Source organism: Plasmodium knowlesi (genome assembly GCF_000006355.2).
Source record: "Plasmodium knowlesi strain H genome assembly, chromosome: 14".
Lineage (NCBI taxonomy): Eukaryota > Apicomplexa > Aconoidasida > Haemosporida > Plasmodiidae > Plasmodium > Plasmodium knowlesi.
This window is the reverse complement of record NC_011915.2, coordinates 2,828,535-2,847,688: the sequence shown is the minus strand read 5'-3', so window position 1 is coordinate 2,847,688 and position 19,154 is coordinate 2,828,535. Positions and strand designations below refer to the sequence as shown.

At 37.7% G+C, this 19,154-nt stretch overlaps 3 protein-coding genes and 1 non-coding gene across 4 annotated transcripts in view; 1 reads left to right on the top strand and 3 right to left on the bottom strand.

Annotated features, from left to right (window-relative positions):
- The window catches only part of PKNH_1463800 (SICAvar, type I), a gene marked incomplete at both ends in the record, with an annotated part of 9,198 nt that extends 6,672 nt beyond the window's left edge, over positions 1 to 2,526 (bottom strand). The window contains 2 exons of the mRNA XM_039113696.1: positions 1,394 to 2,279; positions 2,416 to 2,526. Coding sequence (XP_038970064.1) covers positions 1,394 to 2,279; positions 2,416 to 2,526 — 997 coding nt within the window. The remainder of the gene's footprint in view (positions 1 to 1,393; positions 2,280 to 2,415) is intronic.
- Positions 2,527 to 8,051: 5,525 nt separating this feature from the next.
- Positions 8,052 to 10,400, top strand: PKNH_1463700 (conserved Plasmodium protein, unknown function; the record flags this gene model as incomplete). Its single annotated transcript, XM_002262480.1, has 1 exon — positions 8,052 to 10,400. One exon carries the CDS (start codon positions 8,052 to 8,054, stop codon positions 10,398 to 10,400), a length of 2,349 nt encoding a protein of 782 aa, XP_002262516.1.
- Positions 10,401 to 10,742: 342 nt separating this feature from the next.
- On the bottom strand, positions 10,743 to 14,600 carry PKNH_1463600 (RNA-binding protein, putative; the record flags this gene model as incomplete). The annotated part of the gene is made up of 2 exons (XM_039113695.1): positions 10,743 to 10,790; positions 10,950 to 14,600. The coding sequence occupies 2 exons, from the start codon at positions 14,598 to 14,600 to the stop codon at positions 10,743 to 10,745; spliced, it is 3,699 nt and encodes a 1,232-aa protein (XP_038970063.1).
- A 2,561-nt stretch (positions 14,601 to 17,161) lies between these two features.
- On the bottom strand, positions 17,162 to 17,390 carry PKNH_1463550. Its single transcript, XR_005506412.1, has one exon. It is a non-coding gene; the product is annotated as an ACEA small nucleolar RNA U3 (small nucleolar RNA).
- Between the last annotated feature and the right edge of the window lie 1,764 nt (positions 17,391 to 19,154).

Sequence of the window (19,154 nt, the reverse complement as noted above, 5' to 3'; positions counted from 1 at the left end):
TGTTCCCCTTTCCTTCCCTCCCCCCCCCTAAACACTCTTTCCTTCTCCCCCCCCCTAAACACTCTTCCCTTAACCCCCCTACTAAACACCCTTCCCTTATCCCCCCCTAAGTACTCTCTTCCTAACCCCCCCTAATCACCCTTTCCTTTCCCCCCCCTAAGCTATCTTTCCTTTCACCCCCCCCTAAACACTCTTTCCTTTTCTTTCCCCTAAACAGTCTTTCCTTCCCTCCCCCTAAACAATCTTTCCTTCATCCCCACCCTAAACACTCTTTCCTTACTCCCTCCCCTTAAACACTTTTTCCTTACCCCACCCTAAACACTCCTTACTTGTCCCCCCCTAAACAGCACTTTCCCTTTCCCCCCCTTAGGGTGGATAAGTACCAGGCCACATTGTTGTTCTAATAACCTAGGAAAGAAACTTTCCTTCCCCCTAAACCTTCCTTCCTTCCCCCTAAGTAGTCTTTCTATACCCCCTAAGTAGTCTTTCCTTACCCCTAAGTAGTCTTTCCTTACCCCTAAGTAGTCTTTCCTTACCCCTAAGTAGTCTTCCTATACCCCTAAGTAGTCTTTCCTTACCTCTAAGTAGTCTTTTCTTACCCCTAAGTAGTCTTCCCTTACCCCTAAGTAGTCTTTCCTTACCCCTAAGTAGTCTTTCTATACCCCTAAGTAGTCTTTCCTTACCCCTAAGTAGTCTTTCCTTACCCCTAAGTAGTCTTTCCTTACCCCTAAGTAGTCTTTCCTTACCCCTAAGTAGTCTTTCCTTACCCCTAAGTAGTCTTTCCTTACCCCCCCCCACGCTAAACATTCTTTCCTTCCACCTAAACACTCTTTCCTTATCTCCAAACACTCTTTCCTTCCCCTTCCTTCTCATTCCCTTTCCTCCTATTCCTTCTCCTTCCTTCTCCTTCCTTCCCTTTTCATTCTATTCCTCTTCGCCTTCCTTTTTATTCCCTTTCCCTTTCCTTCTACTTCTCCTTCCTTCCCTTCTCTTTCCTTACCCCTTTCCTTCATTCCTTCCATCCTCTTTCCGTTCTATTCCTCTCTATATTACTTTTTTTATTCCTTCTTTTATTCCTTTTTATATTACTTTTTTTATTCCTTCTTTTATTCCTTCTTATATTACTTTTTTTATTCCTTCTCCTTCCTTTTCCTTCTTTCCCTTTTCCCCTAAACCGTCTTCCTTTCCCCTTAAACCTTCATTCCTTCCATCCTCTTTCCGTTGTACACATTCCTTCCCTCCCCTCCTAAACACTCTTTCCCCTTTCCAATTTTCCTTCTCTTTTATTCCTTCCTTCCATTCTTCATCCTTCTCTTACTTCCTTTAATCCTTCCCTTATTCCTTTTTCTATTACTTTTTTCTTTTGCTTCCTTTTAATTGCTTCAATACTTACCTTTAGTTTCCTTCGAGAATGTCTCTAGGGTCTGCATTAGTGTCGACAGTTTTGAGGAGTCCACAGTAACGCCCCCAGTACTATTGTCCACTAACGCCTGAAGAGCTTCAGTTAATTTTTCCTCTGGCATCATGTAGCTGTCGTTGGTTAATACTTGTCCCATGGTTGGTTCGCCAGGAGTGGAGTTGGAGACTGCATCCGGAGGACCCACTTTAACGAGAGATGCTAAACTGTCTGCATTTTCTTTTAAATATTCTTTCTTCGCTTGCTCCTCATCCTGATTCCCTCCTGTTTTTTTACAGACCTTCTGCCACTTATCCCTCCACAATTTCCCTACCCTGTATCCGGACGCCTCATATTTATGGTCATCCCCACTCATCGCGTCATTCCTTTTTCCCTGTGCCCATTCCTTAATTCTTTTATGGAGAAGTGCTCTACCGAAGATTAAATGTTCAGTTTTAATGTCCTTACACATATTAAGGTTTGCGCGTGCCTGCGGGTGTCCCTGCAACTTATTCTCCACGTTGCGCGATATGTGGTCAATCACATCTTTTAAATGACAGTGATCTCCATAAATTGCGGACAAGGCAACGGCGCCAACAATACAACGTGGATACCATTCATGTTCTTTAATGCCTGTATCAAAATTTAGACCCCTGTTCACTATCGTCCCCCCTCCAGCTGTAAAATATCTTAATTCGACTACTGCTTTGCATAAATCTTTCACGTGTTCATTCCTCCCTAAATTCTTCCCCCCCCCGAATTTCCTTTCTACAAACTGTGCTACATCCGCTCCACAGAGGGTCGTCATTTCCTTCGCCTCGGCCTGCGTCAAGGACGCTTGCAATTTTTCCCATGCTTTCTCCAAATCATTCTTCAACTCCGTCTACAAGGATAGAAGGTAAAATGCAGGATATATGCATACATACATATATATATATATGCATACATATACATAAATATACATATATATACATATATACATGTATACGTACACACATACATGTATGTGCCCGACTAACCATAATTTGACCACCCGTTATGGTAGTTCCCGCGCTACCATTCGGTCCCAGCGTCGTCTGCGCCACCTTCTTCATCCATTCTTCCAATAATCCAGCACTCGCTGACGTCATCTTGCATAGTACAATTTATATATATGTATATGTATATTATATATAGAATTAAAGAAGGAAAAAACAGAAAAAAAAAAAAAAAAAAAAAAGAAGAATAAGAAAAAATATTCTTCCTTTTTCTTCTTTTTCTTCCTTCTTTCTTTCCTTTTCTATTCCTTCCTTTCTTTTCTTTCTTTTCTCTTCCTTCTTTAAACCTTCTCTTCCTTCTTTAAACCTTCTCTTCCTTCTTTAAACCTTCTCTTCCTTCTTTAAACCTTCTCTTCCTTCTTTTCTTCTTTTCTTCTTTTATTCCTTTCCTTCTTTCTTCCTATCATCCTTTTCCATTGCCTTAAACTTTCCTTCTTTACTCTTCCTTCTTTTCTTCCTTTCTTCTTTTCCTTCTTTTCTTCCTCTTTTACTCTTCCTTGTTCTTCCTCTTTCTTCCCTTTAAACGTTCCTTCTTCTTCTTTCTTTTCTCCCTTAAACCTTCTTTTCTTCTCATTCATTCTTCCTTCTTTTCTCCTTTTCCCTTCTTAAAAGTTCCTTCCTTACTCTTCCTTCTTTCCTTTCTTCTTCTCTTCCTTAAACCTTCTTTTCTTCTCTGTTCTTCCTTCTTTTTCTTCTCTCTTCTTCTTTCTTTTTTTCCTTCCTTCCTTAAAGGCTTTTTTTTTCTTTTATTCTTCCTTCATTTCTTCTTTCTTTTCATCCTCCTTTTCTTCTCTTCTTCCTTCATTTACTTCCTTCTTTTATTCCTCCTTTTTCTTCCTACTTTCCTTCCTTCTTTTCTTCTCTCTTCTTCCTTCTCTTTTTTTTTCTTTTCTTCCTTAAAGCCTTTTTTTTTTCTCCTTCCTTCTTTTCTTTCTTCTTTTCTTCTTTCCTTTCTTGTTCTCTTCCTCCTTGTTCTTCTATTTCTTCTCTTCCTCTCTTTCCCTTGAACCTTTCTTCCTTTCCTCTTTTACTCTTCCTTCCTCAAACCACTCTTTTTCTTCCTTCTTTTTCTTCCTTCTTTTTCTTCCTTCTTTTTCTTCCTTCTTTTACTCTTCCTTCTTTTACTCTTCCTTCCTTAAACCCTTCTTTTCCTTCCTTCCTTAAACCACTCTTTTTCCTCCTTCCTTCCTTAAACCATTCTTTACTCTTCCTTCCTTAAATCTTCCTTCCTTAAACCTTCCTTTTTTCTTCCTTCCTTAAACCTTCCTTTTTTCTTCCTTCCTTAAACCTTCCTTTTTTCTTCCTTAAACCTTCCTTTTTCTTCCTTCCTTAAATCTTCCTTCTTTTTCTTCCTTCCTTAAACATTCTTTTTCTTCCTTAAACATTTTTTTTCTTCCTTCCTTAAAACTTCTTTACTCCTCCTTCCTTAAACCACTCTTTTTCGTCCTTCCTTGATTACTTCCTTCATTCCTTCATTCTTCCCTTCCTTCCTTAAACCACTCTTTTTCTTCCTTCCTTAAAACTTCCTTACTCTTCCTTCCTTAAACCTTCCTTTTTCTTCCTTCCTTAAACCACACTTTTTTCTTCCTTCCTTAAAACACCTTCTTTACTCTTCCTTCTTTTACTCTTCCTTCTTCTTTTCTTCCTTCTTTACTCTTCCTTCCTTGAACCTTCCTTTTTTCTTTCTTCCATAAAACTTCCTTCCTTTAGTCTTCCTTCCTTAAACCTTCCTTTTTTCTTCTTTCCTTAAACCATTCTTTTTTTTCCTTCCCTAAACCACTCTTTTTCTTCCTTCCTTAAACCACTCTTTTTCTTCCCTCTTTACTCTTCCTTTCTTTACTCTTCCTTCTTTCCTTCTTTACTCTTCCTTCATTACTCTTCCTTCCTTAAACCTTCCTTCCTTAAACCTTCCTTCCTTAAACCTTCCTTCTTTTACTCTTCCTTCCTTAAACTTTCTTTATTTCTTCCTTCCTTGAACCACTCTTTTTCTTCCTTCCTTTTTTTTCCTTCCTTAAACCATTCTTTTTCTTCCTTCCTTTTTCCTCCTTCCTTTTTCTTCCTTCCTTTAGTCTTCCTTCCTTCATTCATTCATCCTTCCTTCTTTTCTTCCTTCCTCCAAAATCGTCCCCTTCCTTCTTTACTCTTCCTTCTTTTACTCTTCCTTCCTTAAAACATCCTTTTTTCTTCCTTCCGTAAACATTCTCCTCCTTCCTTAAAAACATATTACTCCTCCCTTAAACCTTCTTCTTTTCCTGCCTCCTTCCCTAAAAGACATTTCTATTCCATCCTTCCTTAAACCACTCTTCATTTCCTGGCTCCTTTCCTAAAAAACTTTTCTATTTCTTCCTTGAACCATTCTTCTTTTTCTGCCTCCTTTCCTAAAAGACATTTCTATTCCTTCCTTAAACCTTCCTTCTTTTTCTGCCTCCTTTCCTAAAAAACATTTTTATCCTTTTTCCTTAAACCTTCTTTTTCTGCCTCCTTTCCTAAAAGACATTTTTTTCCCTTTTCCTTTTTCCCCCTTTATGCTTTGCTTCGTTCCTACACTTCTCTACTTTTCCTTCTAAGTAACATACACGTAGAGTGTCGGGTTTTTGGGTTCCGGGTTCTTGGGTTCAGGGTTTTCTGGGTTCCGGGTTTTTGGGTTCCGGGTTTTTGGGTTCCNGGGTTCTTGGGTTCAGGGTTTTCTGGGTTCCGGGTTTTCTGGGTTCCGGGTTTTTGGGTTCCGGGTTTTTTGGGTTCCGGGTTTTTTGGGTTCCGGGTTCTTGGGTTCCGGGTTTTCTAGGTTCCCGGTTTTCTGTGTTCCGGGTTCTTGGGTTCCGGGTTCTTGGGGTTCCGGGTTTAGGGTTTTGGGTTTAGGGTTTAGGGTTTAGGGTTTAGGGTTCAGGGTTTAGGGTTCAGGGTTTAGGGGTTTAGGGTTTAGGTTTAGGGTTCAGGGTTTAGGGTTCAGGGTTTAGGGTTTAGGGTTCAGGGTTTAGGGTTCAGGGTTTAGGGTTCAGGGTTTAGGGTTTAGGGTTTAGGGTTCAGGGTTTAGGGTTTAGGGTTTAGGGTTTAGGGTTTTAGGGTTTAGGGTTTAGGGTTCAGGGTTTAGGGTTCAGGGTTTAGGGTTTAGGGTTTAGGGTTTAGGGTTTAGGGTTTAGGGTTTAGGGTTCAGGGTTTAGGGTTTTAGGGTTTAGGGTTCAGGGTTTAGGGTTTAGGGTTCAGGGTTCAGGGTTCAGGGTTTAGGGTTCACAGTTCAGGGTTTATGGTCTCAGGTTCACGGTTCAGGGTTCAGGGTTCACAGTTCAGTGTTTATTGTTTAAGATGAAGGATGTTGGTTTCATACCCCTTTTTGTCCTTTTTTAATTATGTGATAAAAAGACATAAGGAGTTTGAATATTCATGTTATTTCTTAATTCTTTATGCCCTTTTTTGGTTTTTTTTTCTGCTGAAAGGACACCTTTTCTTTATAGAAAAAAAAAAAAAAAAACATTCTTCTTTCTTTTTTCTATGAACATAAATTTTTCTTTTTTCTTCCTTCTTCCCTTTTTATTTTTTATTGAAGAAAAAAAAAAAAAAAAAAACCTTCCCCTAAATGATGTAAACAGCAGTCCACATATTGTTGTTCTTATAACCTTAAACCCTAAAGAATGCGAAATCTTACACATATACACCGTAAAATATTATAAATCCCGCAAACCTAAAAATCCGAAATCTTACACATATACACCGTAAAATATTATAAATCCCGCAACCTAAAAATACGAAATCATACACATATACACCGTAAAATATTAAATCCCGCAATCTAAAAATGCGAAATCTTACACATATACACCGTAAAAATATTATAAATCCCGCAACCTAAAAATCCGAAATCTTACACATATACACTGTAAAATATTAAATCCCGCAACCTAAAAATTCGAAATCCTGCACATATACACCGTAAAATATTATATCCCGCAACCTAAAAAGGCGAAATCTTACACATATGCACCATAAAAATATTATATCCCACAACTTAAATGCGAAATCTTACACATATACACCGTAAAAATATTAAATCCCGCAACCTAAGTGCGAAATCTTACACATATACACCGTAAAATATTAAATCCCGCAAAACTAAATGCAAAATCTTACACATATACACCGTAAAATATTATAAATCCCGCAACCTAAATGCGAAATCTTACACATATACACCGTAAAATATTATAAATCCTGCAAACTAAATGCGAAATCTTACACATGGACAACGTAAAATATTATAAATCCCGCAACCTGAAAATTCGAAATCCTACACATATACACCGTTAAAATATTATAAATCCCGCAACCTAAATACGAAATCCTACACATATACACCGTTAAAATATTATAAATCCCGCAACCTAAATACGAAATATTACACATATACACCGTAAAATATTATAAATCCCGCAACCGAAAAATACGAAATCTTACACATATACACCTGTAAAAATATTATAAATCCCGCAACCTAAAAATGCGAAATCTTACACATATACACCGTAAAATATTAAATTCCGTAACCTAAATGCGTAATGCCGCAGAACCCCACTTCTTCAATCTCCCCTTTTTTTTCTCTCCTTCTTTTTGACATCTTCTGTCTTTTTTCTTTTTGCGGACAGCTGATGATAAGCGGGCGTCTATATGTGACAGGAAGAGTTCCCCGCACCAAAAGGAAGAAGGGGGCAAGGTGAGCCACTCCTTTTTTCTTTTAACGGTTGCTCCTTTTTTTGGGGTGGTTGCCATTTTTCCTTTTCCACTTTAGAGGTAGACGATTATATATACTTTTTATTTTGTCTATTTTTCCTTTTATTTTACTTTTTTTTAATTCAATTTTTTTTTTAAAAAAATATTATGGATTAATTGAATTTAATTTTTTTTTCCTTTTCTTCCTATTTCTCTTGTCCATGCATATATATATGTAACTGTATAAGGAAAGCATACTCCCAAGGGGATGTGAAAAAAGAAAAAGAAAAAAAAAAAAAGAAAAGTATTGACCTCTACAGGAAGAGTAGTTATAGATATGAAAAAAAAAAAAAAAAAAAAAAAAAAAGTTAGAATGCAGTTGAAGATAGCGATAAGACTCATATCACAGCGTACCAGTACAGAATGGCTAGAAAAAAAAAAAAAAAAAAAAAAAAAAAATAGCCAAAATGTAGGTGACAACAAGAACTAATCTGAGACAATATAGGAAAAATATGGAAAATAATTAAAAAAAAAAAAAAAAAAAAAAAAACCAGCTATAATGCAGATAAAAAATAGACAAATTGAACAAATATGAAAATAAGCATTAAATAAAAACGAAATGTAAAAAAAAAAAAAAAAAAAAAATATAAATATAAATATAAATAACAAATCTTATAGAAAAGAAAGAAAAAAATAGTTGTGAAAAATAAAACAAAGGTTTAAAGCAAATAGAATTATCTTCATCTCCTTTGGATGAAGAATACGAATGACATTTTTTTCTTTTCATACAATAAGGCAAATACTTACGTCAACTCTTTATCCAAAAAAAAATTTCACCCTGCCAACATTTCCAAAAATTTTTCCATTCTGCTGGTATCCCCCATCCGCATCTTCCATAAGTCGTTGTAACCCCTAAAATGTTGCCAAAGTGTATCTTGTCCATTTACATCATCTCCTGTGTGCTCCTACTACTCTCCTGGAAAATCGGAGATGTGAATGGTCAGCTACCAAGGAGAGGAAATGTAAATGAACTCATAAGACGGTTCGAGAATCAAAGCACAGAAGACAGACAACAAAGAGATTCGAATGAAAATAAATCGTTCGAAAGTGGTTCACAAGGGATAGAACACCCTTTAAATAAAGGACAAAACACTACTATCTATGAAGAACCGCAGCCAGGACAATCATATGAGCCCGCACGTAGAAGCAGCTCTTTTCCCACACAGAAAAGTTCACTCAACGTAGATGACTATTCGGACGATGTTTCTGACGAGGACAATGACTACGCTAGTAACACTCGAAATGACTACAAACGTGACCATCGAATCGGTCAGCAGCATCAGCGTGGCAACCGGGATGGCTTCCCGGATGAGGAACCCCCTCGAAGAGAGGAAGGTGGGAGAATGACCCCAAAGGGTAATACTTACTTAGGTAATGATTTCGAACATTTCAACAAAAGATTAGGACTCAGCATGGACGACTACATGAGTGATACAGAGGACGATTCGTTCGACAGCTCAGATAATAGTAGTGACCTCCCACGTAACAAATTGAATGCACACGATACTGACAGTTCCTCCATTTATGAAGACATTCAATTTGTAAGACATAGAGACAATAGACAGCCAAATGATGATGTTCAATTTTCAAGGACGGATGGAAGACGAAATGCTATGTATAATAGGAGTGACAATGGTGCAGAAGAATCACCCCCCCGTGAAAGTAAAAGAGTGAATAATTTGAGCAGTGATGTGTATGACTATGCGTATGGAAGGAATGGCTCAAATATGTCAGAACCTGCCAATCTTTATTCCTACCCAGAGGACGACATCAGCCAACGAACAATACCTCCAATAGAAAACAGAAAATCAAGGAATCGCTCAAGTTCCCCTCTACAGGACGATTATAGCATACCTTCAGACACCTACAGAAATAGTTATGACTCGGAGGATCACATTTACAGTGTAATCCCCGGAGAGGAGCAATACGAGGATGAAATAAATCAAAGAAGAACGAGACAAGGGTACAGTTCGCTTGGTAATGGCGCACGCCCGGATCGTAATGAAATATTGCCAGTCAGAGGTATTAAAAAATCCGCATCGTCCTATCATCCAGAGGGCAGAGAAAGTAAGACGGATGGTTCTTTGAAAAAAGTTAGGAAAAATAATAAGGAGGACTCTTCTACAGTAATGCACACGCAGCAGGGTTCGAAAAATGACAGGAACGTTTCGAAGCCACTCAGTATAATCACCCTGTTTAGCACCTACCAGAGGAACCTTTTTCTGAATAAGTATAGCAAATCGTCTGGAAAGGTCGGTGGAAATGTCAATGCCAATGGTAGAACTGGCGTAAAAAGGCTTTTTTCCTTTTCACGAAGTGGGAAGGACAGTGGACTGTCCATAATGGGCGAGTTACAAACGGCTGTGGAACAATGTATAGTCAAAAATAGTAATAAACTAAGCAGGCTCGTGCTTATGAAGAACTTAGCTTTTAACGATTCAAAATTGTTGGAGAATTATGAATACGCTGTTTCCTACATTCGCAATAATTGCAACAATGGCAGCGCTACCTGTTTAGACATCAGGCCCATGGTATATAGGGAGGACGACCCGGACGCATCCAGCATAGTCACTTCATTACCTAACATATACATTTTGAGTACCTATGAGTTTCTTCTAACGAATTTGAGAATGTGTGGGCCGTTAAGAACGATGGTAAAGAATAGGGTAAAGGAGAATAAGCTGACCCCAACGGACATCGTCCTACTACTGTCTGGCGCGTACTTTAAAAGTTGGATGAACAACACTTTAGTTAAACACTTGATATCCTTCCTTAAGACGAAGAGAGTAGTGTACCTGGAGAAGTATTTCCTCGCGGTTTTGATTTCCCTTTCCTCCTTCATCAAGCCCGCACTGAAAATTTACTTTGGTGAGCGTTACGCCAAAGTAAGTGCGCATAACCTAGATGCTGAAGTGAATAAAATGATCCCTGAAATGTTGGGTGCGGCCCTCCGCTGGACTCAGGCATTCCAAGAGAAGTTCTCAGACGAAAGCAATAGGATCCTCCTGAACGTGCACAAGACGTTAGCCTCTTATTCTAAAGAAAGAAATGGGAGATTGTCCAGAAAGTTCAGGACCTTGGAGGCACTCCTGCTTAGGCAAAAGGTGGCTAGCGACGTGGTGAGTAACCAAGACGAAGGGTATAGGCACCTAATCCAGCAAATTCTCAAGTATGTGCGGAATGTGCACTCCACCGTTTTTGAGTAACGAAGCGAGCGTGGTCAGCATAGTGCCTCTATTTAGGTTCCCCTAAGAGTGGGAAAAGGAGAAAAGGGAAGTGGCCGAGCCTTGTAAGGGGGTACATGCGACTAAGCTGCGCTCTGTAAACACTTGAACGGCACACGCGTCTATATTATATGTGCCTTCCCTTTTTCCAATTTTTTTCTTTTAATTTTTTAACAATAATTTAAATAAGTAGCCTTTTCCAGTGTGTGGAAATTTTTATTTTTAAAGCCGTTTTTTTTTTTTTTTTTTTTTTTTTTTTTTTCGTAACTCCGATGATAATGCGCCAGACGAAACATAAATGAAAAAAAGGCACAGTTGTATTTTTCAGAGTAAGTCTTCTATAAGATCGGCGGGCAGCTGATCAAGGAGGATCTGCAGAGGGGGGGGGGGGGGTAAAACAAGGAAGTTAGTTGAAGTGGATACAGATGAAACAGCGTTCTTTCGTGGTTCCGGGTTCAGGGTTGATCCGTAAGCTAATCCACACCGGAACGCCCGCCCACTTGCCATGCGCATTGTCCAGTCTCTGCTTACAATTAGCTCCTCGTGGGGTTTCTTCCTCAGGATGGCCTCGCTCAGGTTCTCCTTGAAATAGTTCTTATGTTTCAAAATTAGACTAATAATTTTGTCAATGTATTCTTCATTTGTCCTTTCGTCTGAGTCGTTATTGAGAGCTCGCTTAATCTTCTTCATGTAACTTCTGTTGTTCAGAATTTTCATGGCTTCTTTGAGGCTTATCTTGTCTGGCAGCTCCGCTTCGTTTTCATCAAGCTCCTTATTTAATGTACTTAATGCATTTTCAAAAGGGTCCATATGTTTCATTTTCTTTTTATTTATTTGCTTTTCAAGTTCATCATCGACCGGTATCTTCTTCCCAATAAAGAAGTTTTCTTTTTCCATATTTTTCATTCTGTTCAAATATTTTTGTGTGTTTGCATTGTTTGTACTGTACGATGTGGTCGGTTCGCAGTTGGTCGTCGATAAATTTCTAAAGTCTGCCCCCCATGAATCACTCGTGGTGTCATTTCCATAAACACAATTTAGGAGAAAATCCTTAAAGTCATTCCACAATATGAGTAAATTATTGGCATCCACATCATCTACGTTATTCATGTTTTGCTTTTGTAGAAGGTCGTTATTCAAATTTAGAATTTTCCTTTTTATTTTATCTTCTGGTTCCCATAGCCGAATATTTTCCATCGACTTATGAAGGAGGTACTTCAATTCGTTCAAATTTAGGGAGTTCAAAAGGTTTAAATTGATGTTTTTCTTATTTAAAAATTTTTTATTTGCCAGAACGAACAGTTTTATATCTTCCACTGGTACATTGAAGTCGAAGAGATAGTACCTAATAAATGGATAATTATCAAATTTTATTTTATTTTTTTCACAAATATATATTTGTACTAGGCGATTTTTTAGGCTCTCCCTTGATACGTCTATGGGAAGAAGAAATTTCTTTTTGTATATTTCACTTTTCAGTTCTTCTGTTGTCATTTCTGCGAAGTGTGAAAAATCGAGGGCCTCTCCGTCTTTCCCCGTAATTATTGAATTCATTGGGTCCCCATTAGCTTGTTCCATGTTCAATCCACCTTGTTCCAGTTCCTCCCCCGCTTGTTCCTTTATGGGTTCTTCCTCTCCTTCCAGTTCCTCCTCCTCTATCATCTCGTCCTTTTTTCCCTGCTCCATCCAACTTTCTAAACCTTCAAATTTTATGGTCTCCGAGTGGATATCATTTGATGAGTCCCCACCTTCGCCTGCACCTTCGCTGAGCTTCATAAACTCCTCCATGTTGTCCGAATTGCTCCCAACACCATCAGTGTCCTTTCCCCGTGAACCATCCGAATAGAAGTCGTTTATGTCCGTTTTCAGTCCGAACATTTTCGAATAAAATATGGATTCCTCTTTTCGAATGTCGTTTTTCCATTTGGATCTATCACTTACGTTTTCGAAGCACTGTCCAAGTGTCTGTTCTACAGTGGTGCCCTGATTACACTTATCAGTGCGTACCTTCATAGAAGCCTTTTTTGAAGGACTTCCGCCGTCTTCCTCCTTCCTAAAAATGTCATCCAGAATTCCTTTCATTTCGTCGTTATAGTGGTTAGTCACCTTCTTTTCGCTCCTCTTATTTTTGTCGTCGCTGAGACTGTCCTGCTCGATTGCCGCATTTTCTGAATCAGCTACGCGATCTACGTTTTCATTCCCACTGTACACTTCCTCCTGTCCCTCTGCATCACCCACTTCGAGTTTAAAAATTTCATCAAAATTGTCGTCCTCATCATAAACGTCACTGTCGTCTAAATTTTTTTTTTTTTTTTTTTTCTTTATTTTGTTTCTTCCTTTTGGATTTCTTTTCTCATTGTTCTGTATCCCCTCAGATTGTTCCGCTTCACCGTTGCTGTTCAAGCTTAACATTCCTCTAACATTCCCCCGTTTGTTCCATTTCCTCCCAAAAAATTTAAAATCACAGTGTGTATCCCTCATCAGGTATATTTTGCTGGACCTACTGTTGTGGTTTCTCTTATTCTTGGAGCTGCTGTTCAATTTCGATTCGTCTTTCTCCTCCGAAGAAAAAAATTCCTCCGTTTTGCAGCTTTGCACGTTGCACAATTTTTGGCTACTGCTCATTTTTTCCCCTTTCAGAACGGTTATTCCTTCTGATTTGTTTGTCTCTTCAGTTATGTCCGTTCCCACCACTTTGGACGGATTGTTCCCTTCCCATGGGCTCTCCTTTTCCCTTACTTCGGGCGCCCCACCCCCCAAGCCTCCGGTTACACCCCCCTCTGAAGACATGCTCAAAAATCTATCATTGCATGCTTTCATTTTTTCCTCAATGGACTTCCTCTTCAACTTGAGACTCTGAAGCCACTGAATTTTCTCTTCCGTTATGGAGGAGTCAAAGGTGAGGTTAAAAAAAATTAAATTATTTTTTCCATCTTTAGAATTACTTCCACTAGGATCGATATCCCGTTTTATAATTTTATCCACGTACACAATGATGTTCATATTTTTTTGTAGTATTAATTCTTTCTCCTCTTGTTCTGGTAAAGGATCCGTGGGAAGACCTATATTTATGGTTAGTTTATTCTTATGTAGTAAAGCTAAAATCTTTATAAATCTACCATTTTTGTCCTTTACGTACACATCACAGTCTACGAAAACGCCATAAGGGTGCACAGATGTTATTCTCCCTCTGAGTTTTTTTCCGGTGTATATACTCTTCAGGAGAATGCCCTTCTTGTTCACCTTATCTCTAAGTTCTTTGGTCTCTACATCATTATCTAGGGGGTCACAAAAGAAGGAGTGATACTGGTACTTATCATCGGAAGTGGGATGTACACTGGATAACGTTCCATCGCCATCGGTACTTCTTTCCTCAGCAAGTGGGTCGAGATCTTCGAGGGCACTGGACACAACCACATTTTTAATGGGGACATAATTCTTATATGAAGGAGGATTCTTATAACCCACGTTAAAATATTCTTCGTAATGTTCTTCATTAATATTGTACAGTTGTATATATCTGTGCATTAAGAATTTAAAATTTTTATTTTTCAATGCCAGGAGTTTCTCCTTCTTATTTGTAAATCTAACCATAACATCCCCGAAGAAATTTCCTTTCTTGTCTTTTATAAATATTGTATACTTCTCCACAAGTTTGTATGGGTTGAAAAATTCTCTAATTCTAGCTGTGTCCACATGAAATGGCATACCCTTACATAGCACTAAGCAGTTGTAACATTCCGACGTTTTGTCTTCCACAGGTAGCGGAAGGATATTATGTTTGGCTATCTCCTCTCTTTCATAATTTATCCCCACTGATTTGATACTTTCCTTTAGCATCTCTTTATTAATATCATCGATTAGTGATTTATGTATGTCTTTTTTTTTATAAAAGGATCCATTTTGGGGTCTAACATTTTTTTCATTAAATTTTATTCTTCTTTTGATATCTTTTATGGTGTTCCTCTTCAGGGGGGTAAAGGAATACCTCTTTTTTCTTTTCACCAAACTGTTGTTCTGCGCATTCTCGCTATTGGACTCATCTGTGTTTTTAGAAATGGTGACAGCTGCACTCCTTTTACAGCTACCTAACCTCCCCTGGATCCTATAACATTTCACCTTGTTTTGGTTTCGCAGGGAAAATAGTACCGATAGGATCACAGCGCTGAACAGAGCTCTCATGTAGAAGACCTCATGTATGTATACCTCTTCGGGGATGTAGCCCTCATATACCTAACACACGTAACACACCTCTTCTAAAGGAGAGCCTTTTTTAGTATCCACCCCTTCGTTTTTTTCCTCTTCCGCTCTCTCTTTTCAGTCGAGAATACACGCTAGGGGTGAAATTATGTCAAGAGGTACCTTACCGCAGCGATTCACATTTTTAACAAAAAAAAAAAAAAAAAAGGAAGAAACTCGAAAAAGTGAACATGAAAGAAAAAAGGCGTGAACAAGAGGAAGGGGGAAAAAAGAAATTTCCTCTCTTTATATTTGTTTAAAAAAAAAAGGGAGAAGAAATAATGCCTTCATCGGTTATATCTTAAAAGTACGTTGCTACATTCCACGTTCCAATTTATTTATTTATTTAATTTTTTTTCTTTTTTTTTCCTCTATATGGGGTTTAAAAAAATGAACCCTCTTAACCGCGGGGTGGAGTCCGGCTAAAAAGTTGCAGTGCGTTGTAGTTGAAAATGATAAATGGCACACCTCCCATGCTGCAATATGAGCATTAATCATATTAGCGCTCTTTACACTTCGCACTGATGCACACATAATTATGCACCTCGCGCGCGAATGTATAGTTTACTAATTTGCTCGAGGGAGTGTTCATCTAGTGAATATCACCACCCGATATATATGCTTAACGCTTATGAAACTCACACAACTGTCAGGTGAGGAGGAAAAACAGAATACTGAATTAGTTAACATTCTAAGATGTAGTGGAATTCTGATGCGTATGCTCAATCGAGGCAGCTACCTATGGAAAGCCCTGTTATCTACTCCAAATGTGCTACAAAATTGTTCAATCCTTGCGCCCCCCTGCGTGGAGGCTAAATGCACAATGCAGACATTTTAGGTACTTCCACTTCACCCCCGCCAAAGGATTTTATTGAAATTACATCACATGGAGCATTCCTACCTCTTCGCCATGTACAAAACGTGTATATTGGCTAGACATCTTTTTTCCCCCCTTCTGTAGCACATTTGGAGGGGACATGAGAAGTAATCCTTAAGAATAACCTTTAAGATATACCCCCACCACCACCCCTTATGATGTGAGGACCGGGAAAACACATTAGAATATATAATATATATATGTACTCGCCCCGTTTCTCTCCCCTTGTTCTGACATTATTCCTTTCAGACTTTTTTTGGAACAACCATAACAAAGCCATTAAGGGTAAAAAATAGCATCACAGCAAGTGTCTATTTTCTTTTCCCTCACCCTTAAACCGTAACAACAGCCTATATGTCCAGTCCAAAACGATTGGCCCATCCAGACATACATATATGGACATATGTATATATCACCTTCTAATGGAATCGCAATCCAAAATACATTTATGTCGATGCAAAAATTGATGCTTGAATAATTTTGTTCCAAGAAGAAAACTTCCTCAGCTTTGGCGAACTCCCACTCCTCAGTAACATTTAAAAACTTCACCACTTCAGTGGTCTTTTAAATTGTTACAAAGGGAATGGAAAAAGAGTTTGCCCTGTAAAAAGTTAGGTGCAGAAAATTAGCATGCAATACATATGCATCTTTTCATTACCACGAATAATAGCAAAAGCTAAAACGGAATATACGTTTCGCATTACATTCTATTATAATTAAACGGTTAAGTGGCCTATTCCAATTGTCATAACCACTTCTTCAAACATTTGGAAAACTCAATGATAATTTAAAAGAACGAAAAAATCTATTTCCACATATGCAGCTGATAATATAAACATATCTGCAAATAACAAGCTTAATGTAAAAAGTCAATTTTTGTAGTAAAATATAATATGTATACTTTTTTTAAAATAGATGAAAATGATATTAAAAGATCCCCTAACTTTTCTTCCTATACAAAATTTGTACAGACGAAAATTATGATTTTATATTGAGAAAAATATTACAAACTGGCATTTTCGCCAAGGAGAATATAATTAATAAATAAAAATATGAATACATAATTTTAGTTATTTCCTATTTTTCAGCCGTTGAACAAAAAATGAATTTCTATATTTTTAAAAAATAATTTTTTTTAAAGGTACCATAAAATTGGGAATATATACATAATGCGCAAAAAGTATTAAAAAATAAAAAAGGAGCCAAATATACCACATTTTTCCATTTATAGGAGAAAAAATATTTTAAACAATTCTATTTTAATTTTACATTTTTCTTTTTTTTTACTGCTTTCCTGGAATTTAAAAACCATGTGATGAAAAAGTAAAACCCTTTAAAAATTAAAAGAACTTAAAAATATTTAATATAAATAAAAAAGGGAGGAAAGAAAAATATTGAGATTAAATTAAGAGGTGGAAAAGGACTTAATATTCTATTGACTATCGCGCCCGATTAATGGATAATGATTTTATAAAACGTTATAAAAAATAATATTTTATACTTCATTTATCGCGGGAATATTTTTTCTACCTACAATTGCTATAGACGGCACAAAAATGGTAACCGTTATTAATTATATATATATATATTTTTTTTTTTTTTTTTTATTATTGCTTTTTGAGGTGGTTAAAGTTCAGCTGGCGACAAACTCCTGATTTTTCAGCCAACGAGGGAAGAATCCCTGGAGGCCAAAATTGATCATCTATGTTTCGGATTCCCAACAATTTCTAAAGAACTTGAAGGAAATCGAAATATTTTCATTTATAGAGCCGCGCCTTTTCATCATCACTTTTGATAATCTGTTTATTTATAACAATAAAACATCACAAATACTATAGCAATGATCTTGACTAAGTATTCGTCGACAAAATTTTTTCCTTCCTCCCAATTTTCATTGGGTATTCTTTTCAACACGGAAAGTGTACCTCTCGACGTATAAACAAAATCTCGAAAACAACCTTCATATAGAGCTAGCCAAAATGCGGTGAGAAAAAAAAAAAAAAAAAAAAAAAAATTATAACGCCACATAAAAAGAAAATTTCCATTTTGAGTGAACCTTTGCGCTTTTATTATTATATACCTTTTTACTTATCGCTTAGAAGTTTCTATACATTTTTAAAAACTTGGGGGAAGCGTATTTTCCCACTCATGCATCAAAAATTTCATAATGCTCCTAATCAGGTGGTTTATCCACGTTGAAGAGAACATAATGGGTAGGATTTCTTTAATTTTTTCTCACATCGTTTGTGATCCAACGAGGATCGGTTGACGATTTTGCCATTTTCCTAGATTAACTATTTCTGTCAGTGCCGATTAATTCCTTCTTTACACAAAATAATTTCTCAGAAGTAGGACCTATCTTGACGAGTGGAAAATAACACCGGCTGTTCATGTACATGATGGGGGGGAAATGAAATTTCCCGGTAATGGTAGAATTCATCAGTGTGGTTAATCTACACCGTGATGAAACAAAAAAAAAAAAAAAAAAAAATTCAACGTGTAACTGGGCTTTAAATTGTTTGTTGGATGTCAATTTAAGTGATACGACATATATTCTGCATCAGCAACGGTGGTATTGAGAAGGGGCTCATCCCTCCAGCAAATACCACCTACTCCGTCCTATTTTCCTCCTCCGCCCAACAGCAGCGGCACCACCCATGGTTGCTATACTGCTCCATTCCTTCATGAGGACACGTCTTAACGAACACTCCCGTGATGCAAGTTTTCAGAGAGGTCAATAATGTCCCTCCATTCTTATGCTTCTTTCACCAGCAGGAGCAACCTAAGCATTTTTCCCCCAATATTGTGGGTACACGTTCTTGCAGAAGGAGCAATTTTGTAAAGAACGAAAAGAAAATGAACAACAGGCATACGAACATATGGTATTCTACCCCGTGTTGCCACTTTTTTGTAATAAAGAAAAAAAAAAAAAAAAAAAAAAAAAAAAACTTATTATCTTTTTTGTTGCCGCGTAAGTTTTCCTTTCCCTCTAAGAATGGTGTAAAAATTGTGCACATTTTATTTTGATAAAACGTTCGAATCTTCCCCTCCCAGATACTTATTAGTATGTCAAGAACGCTATAAAATAAAATGCACCTCTGTTTAAGTAGTTCAGCTAAGCGGGACGCTCCTCATATCTTGTTCTTTCCCGTAGGAGTTATCAGCTCGCTTATCCGTTCAATGGTTTGTAACTTTTTTTTTTTCTTTCCTTTCCATCATTCTTCGAACGATCGGAACTATTCCAATTTTAGCGCCTCCACTGGTCGGCGTGGCATGCATCTTTTCCGACATGGCCAATTAACTGAATAAAAGAAAGGGGGGATGCATATGAACGATGCATGCATAACGTATTTATGCCCCTTGATGGACGAGTCACTTCATCGCGTTACGCATGTAAGTATTGCCACGTGCTTAACGAACTGAGACTTCCACATCCAAAAGATAACTGCAAGTAAAAAATGAATGTGGCCAGAGGCAACCTCCGAAAGTGGCAACAGTGTAGTTTAAAAAAGAGTGCCATGAAGGAGGGTGGGAGCCCAGTACAGTAAGTTAGGGGTGCTTGAGCGAGCGGCCACGGGAGTCACACCGGTCATGCTAACCGTACCACAGGAAAAAAGCTC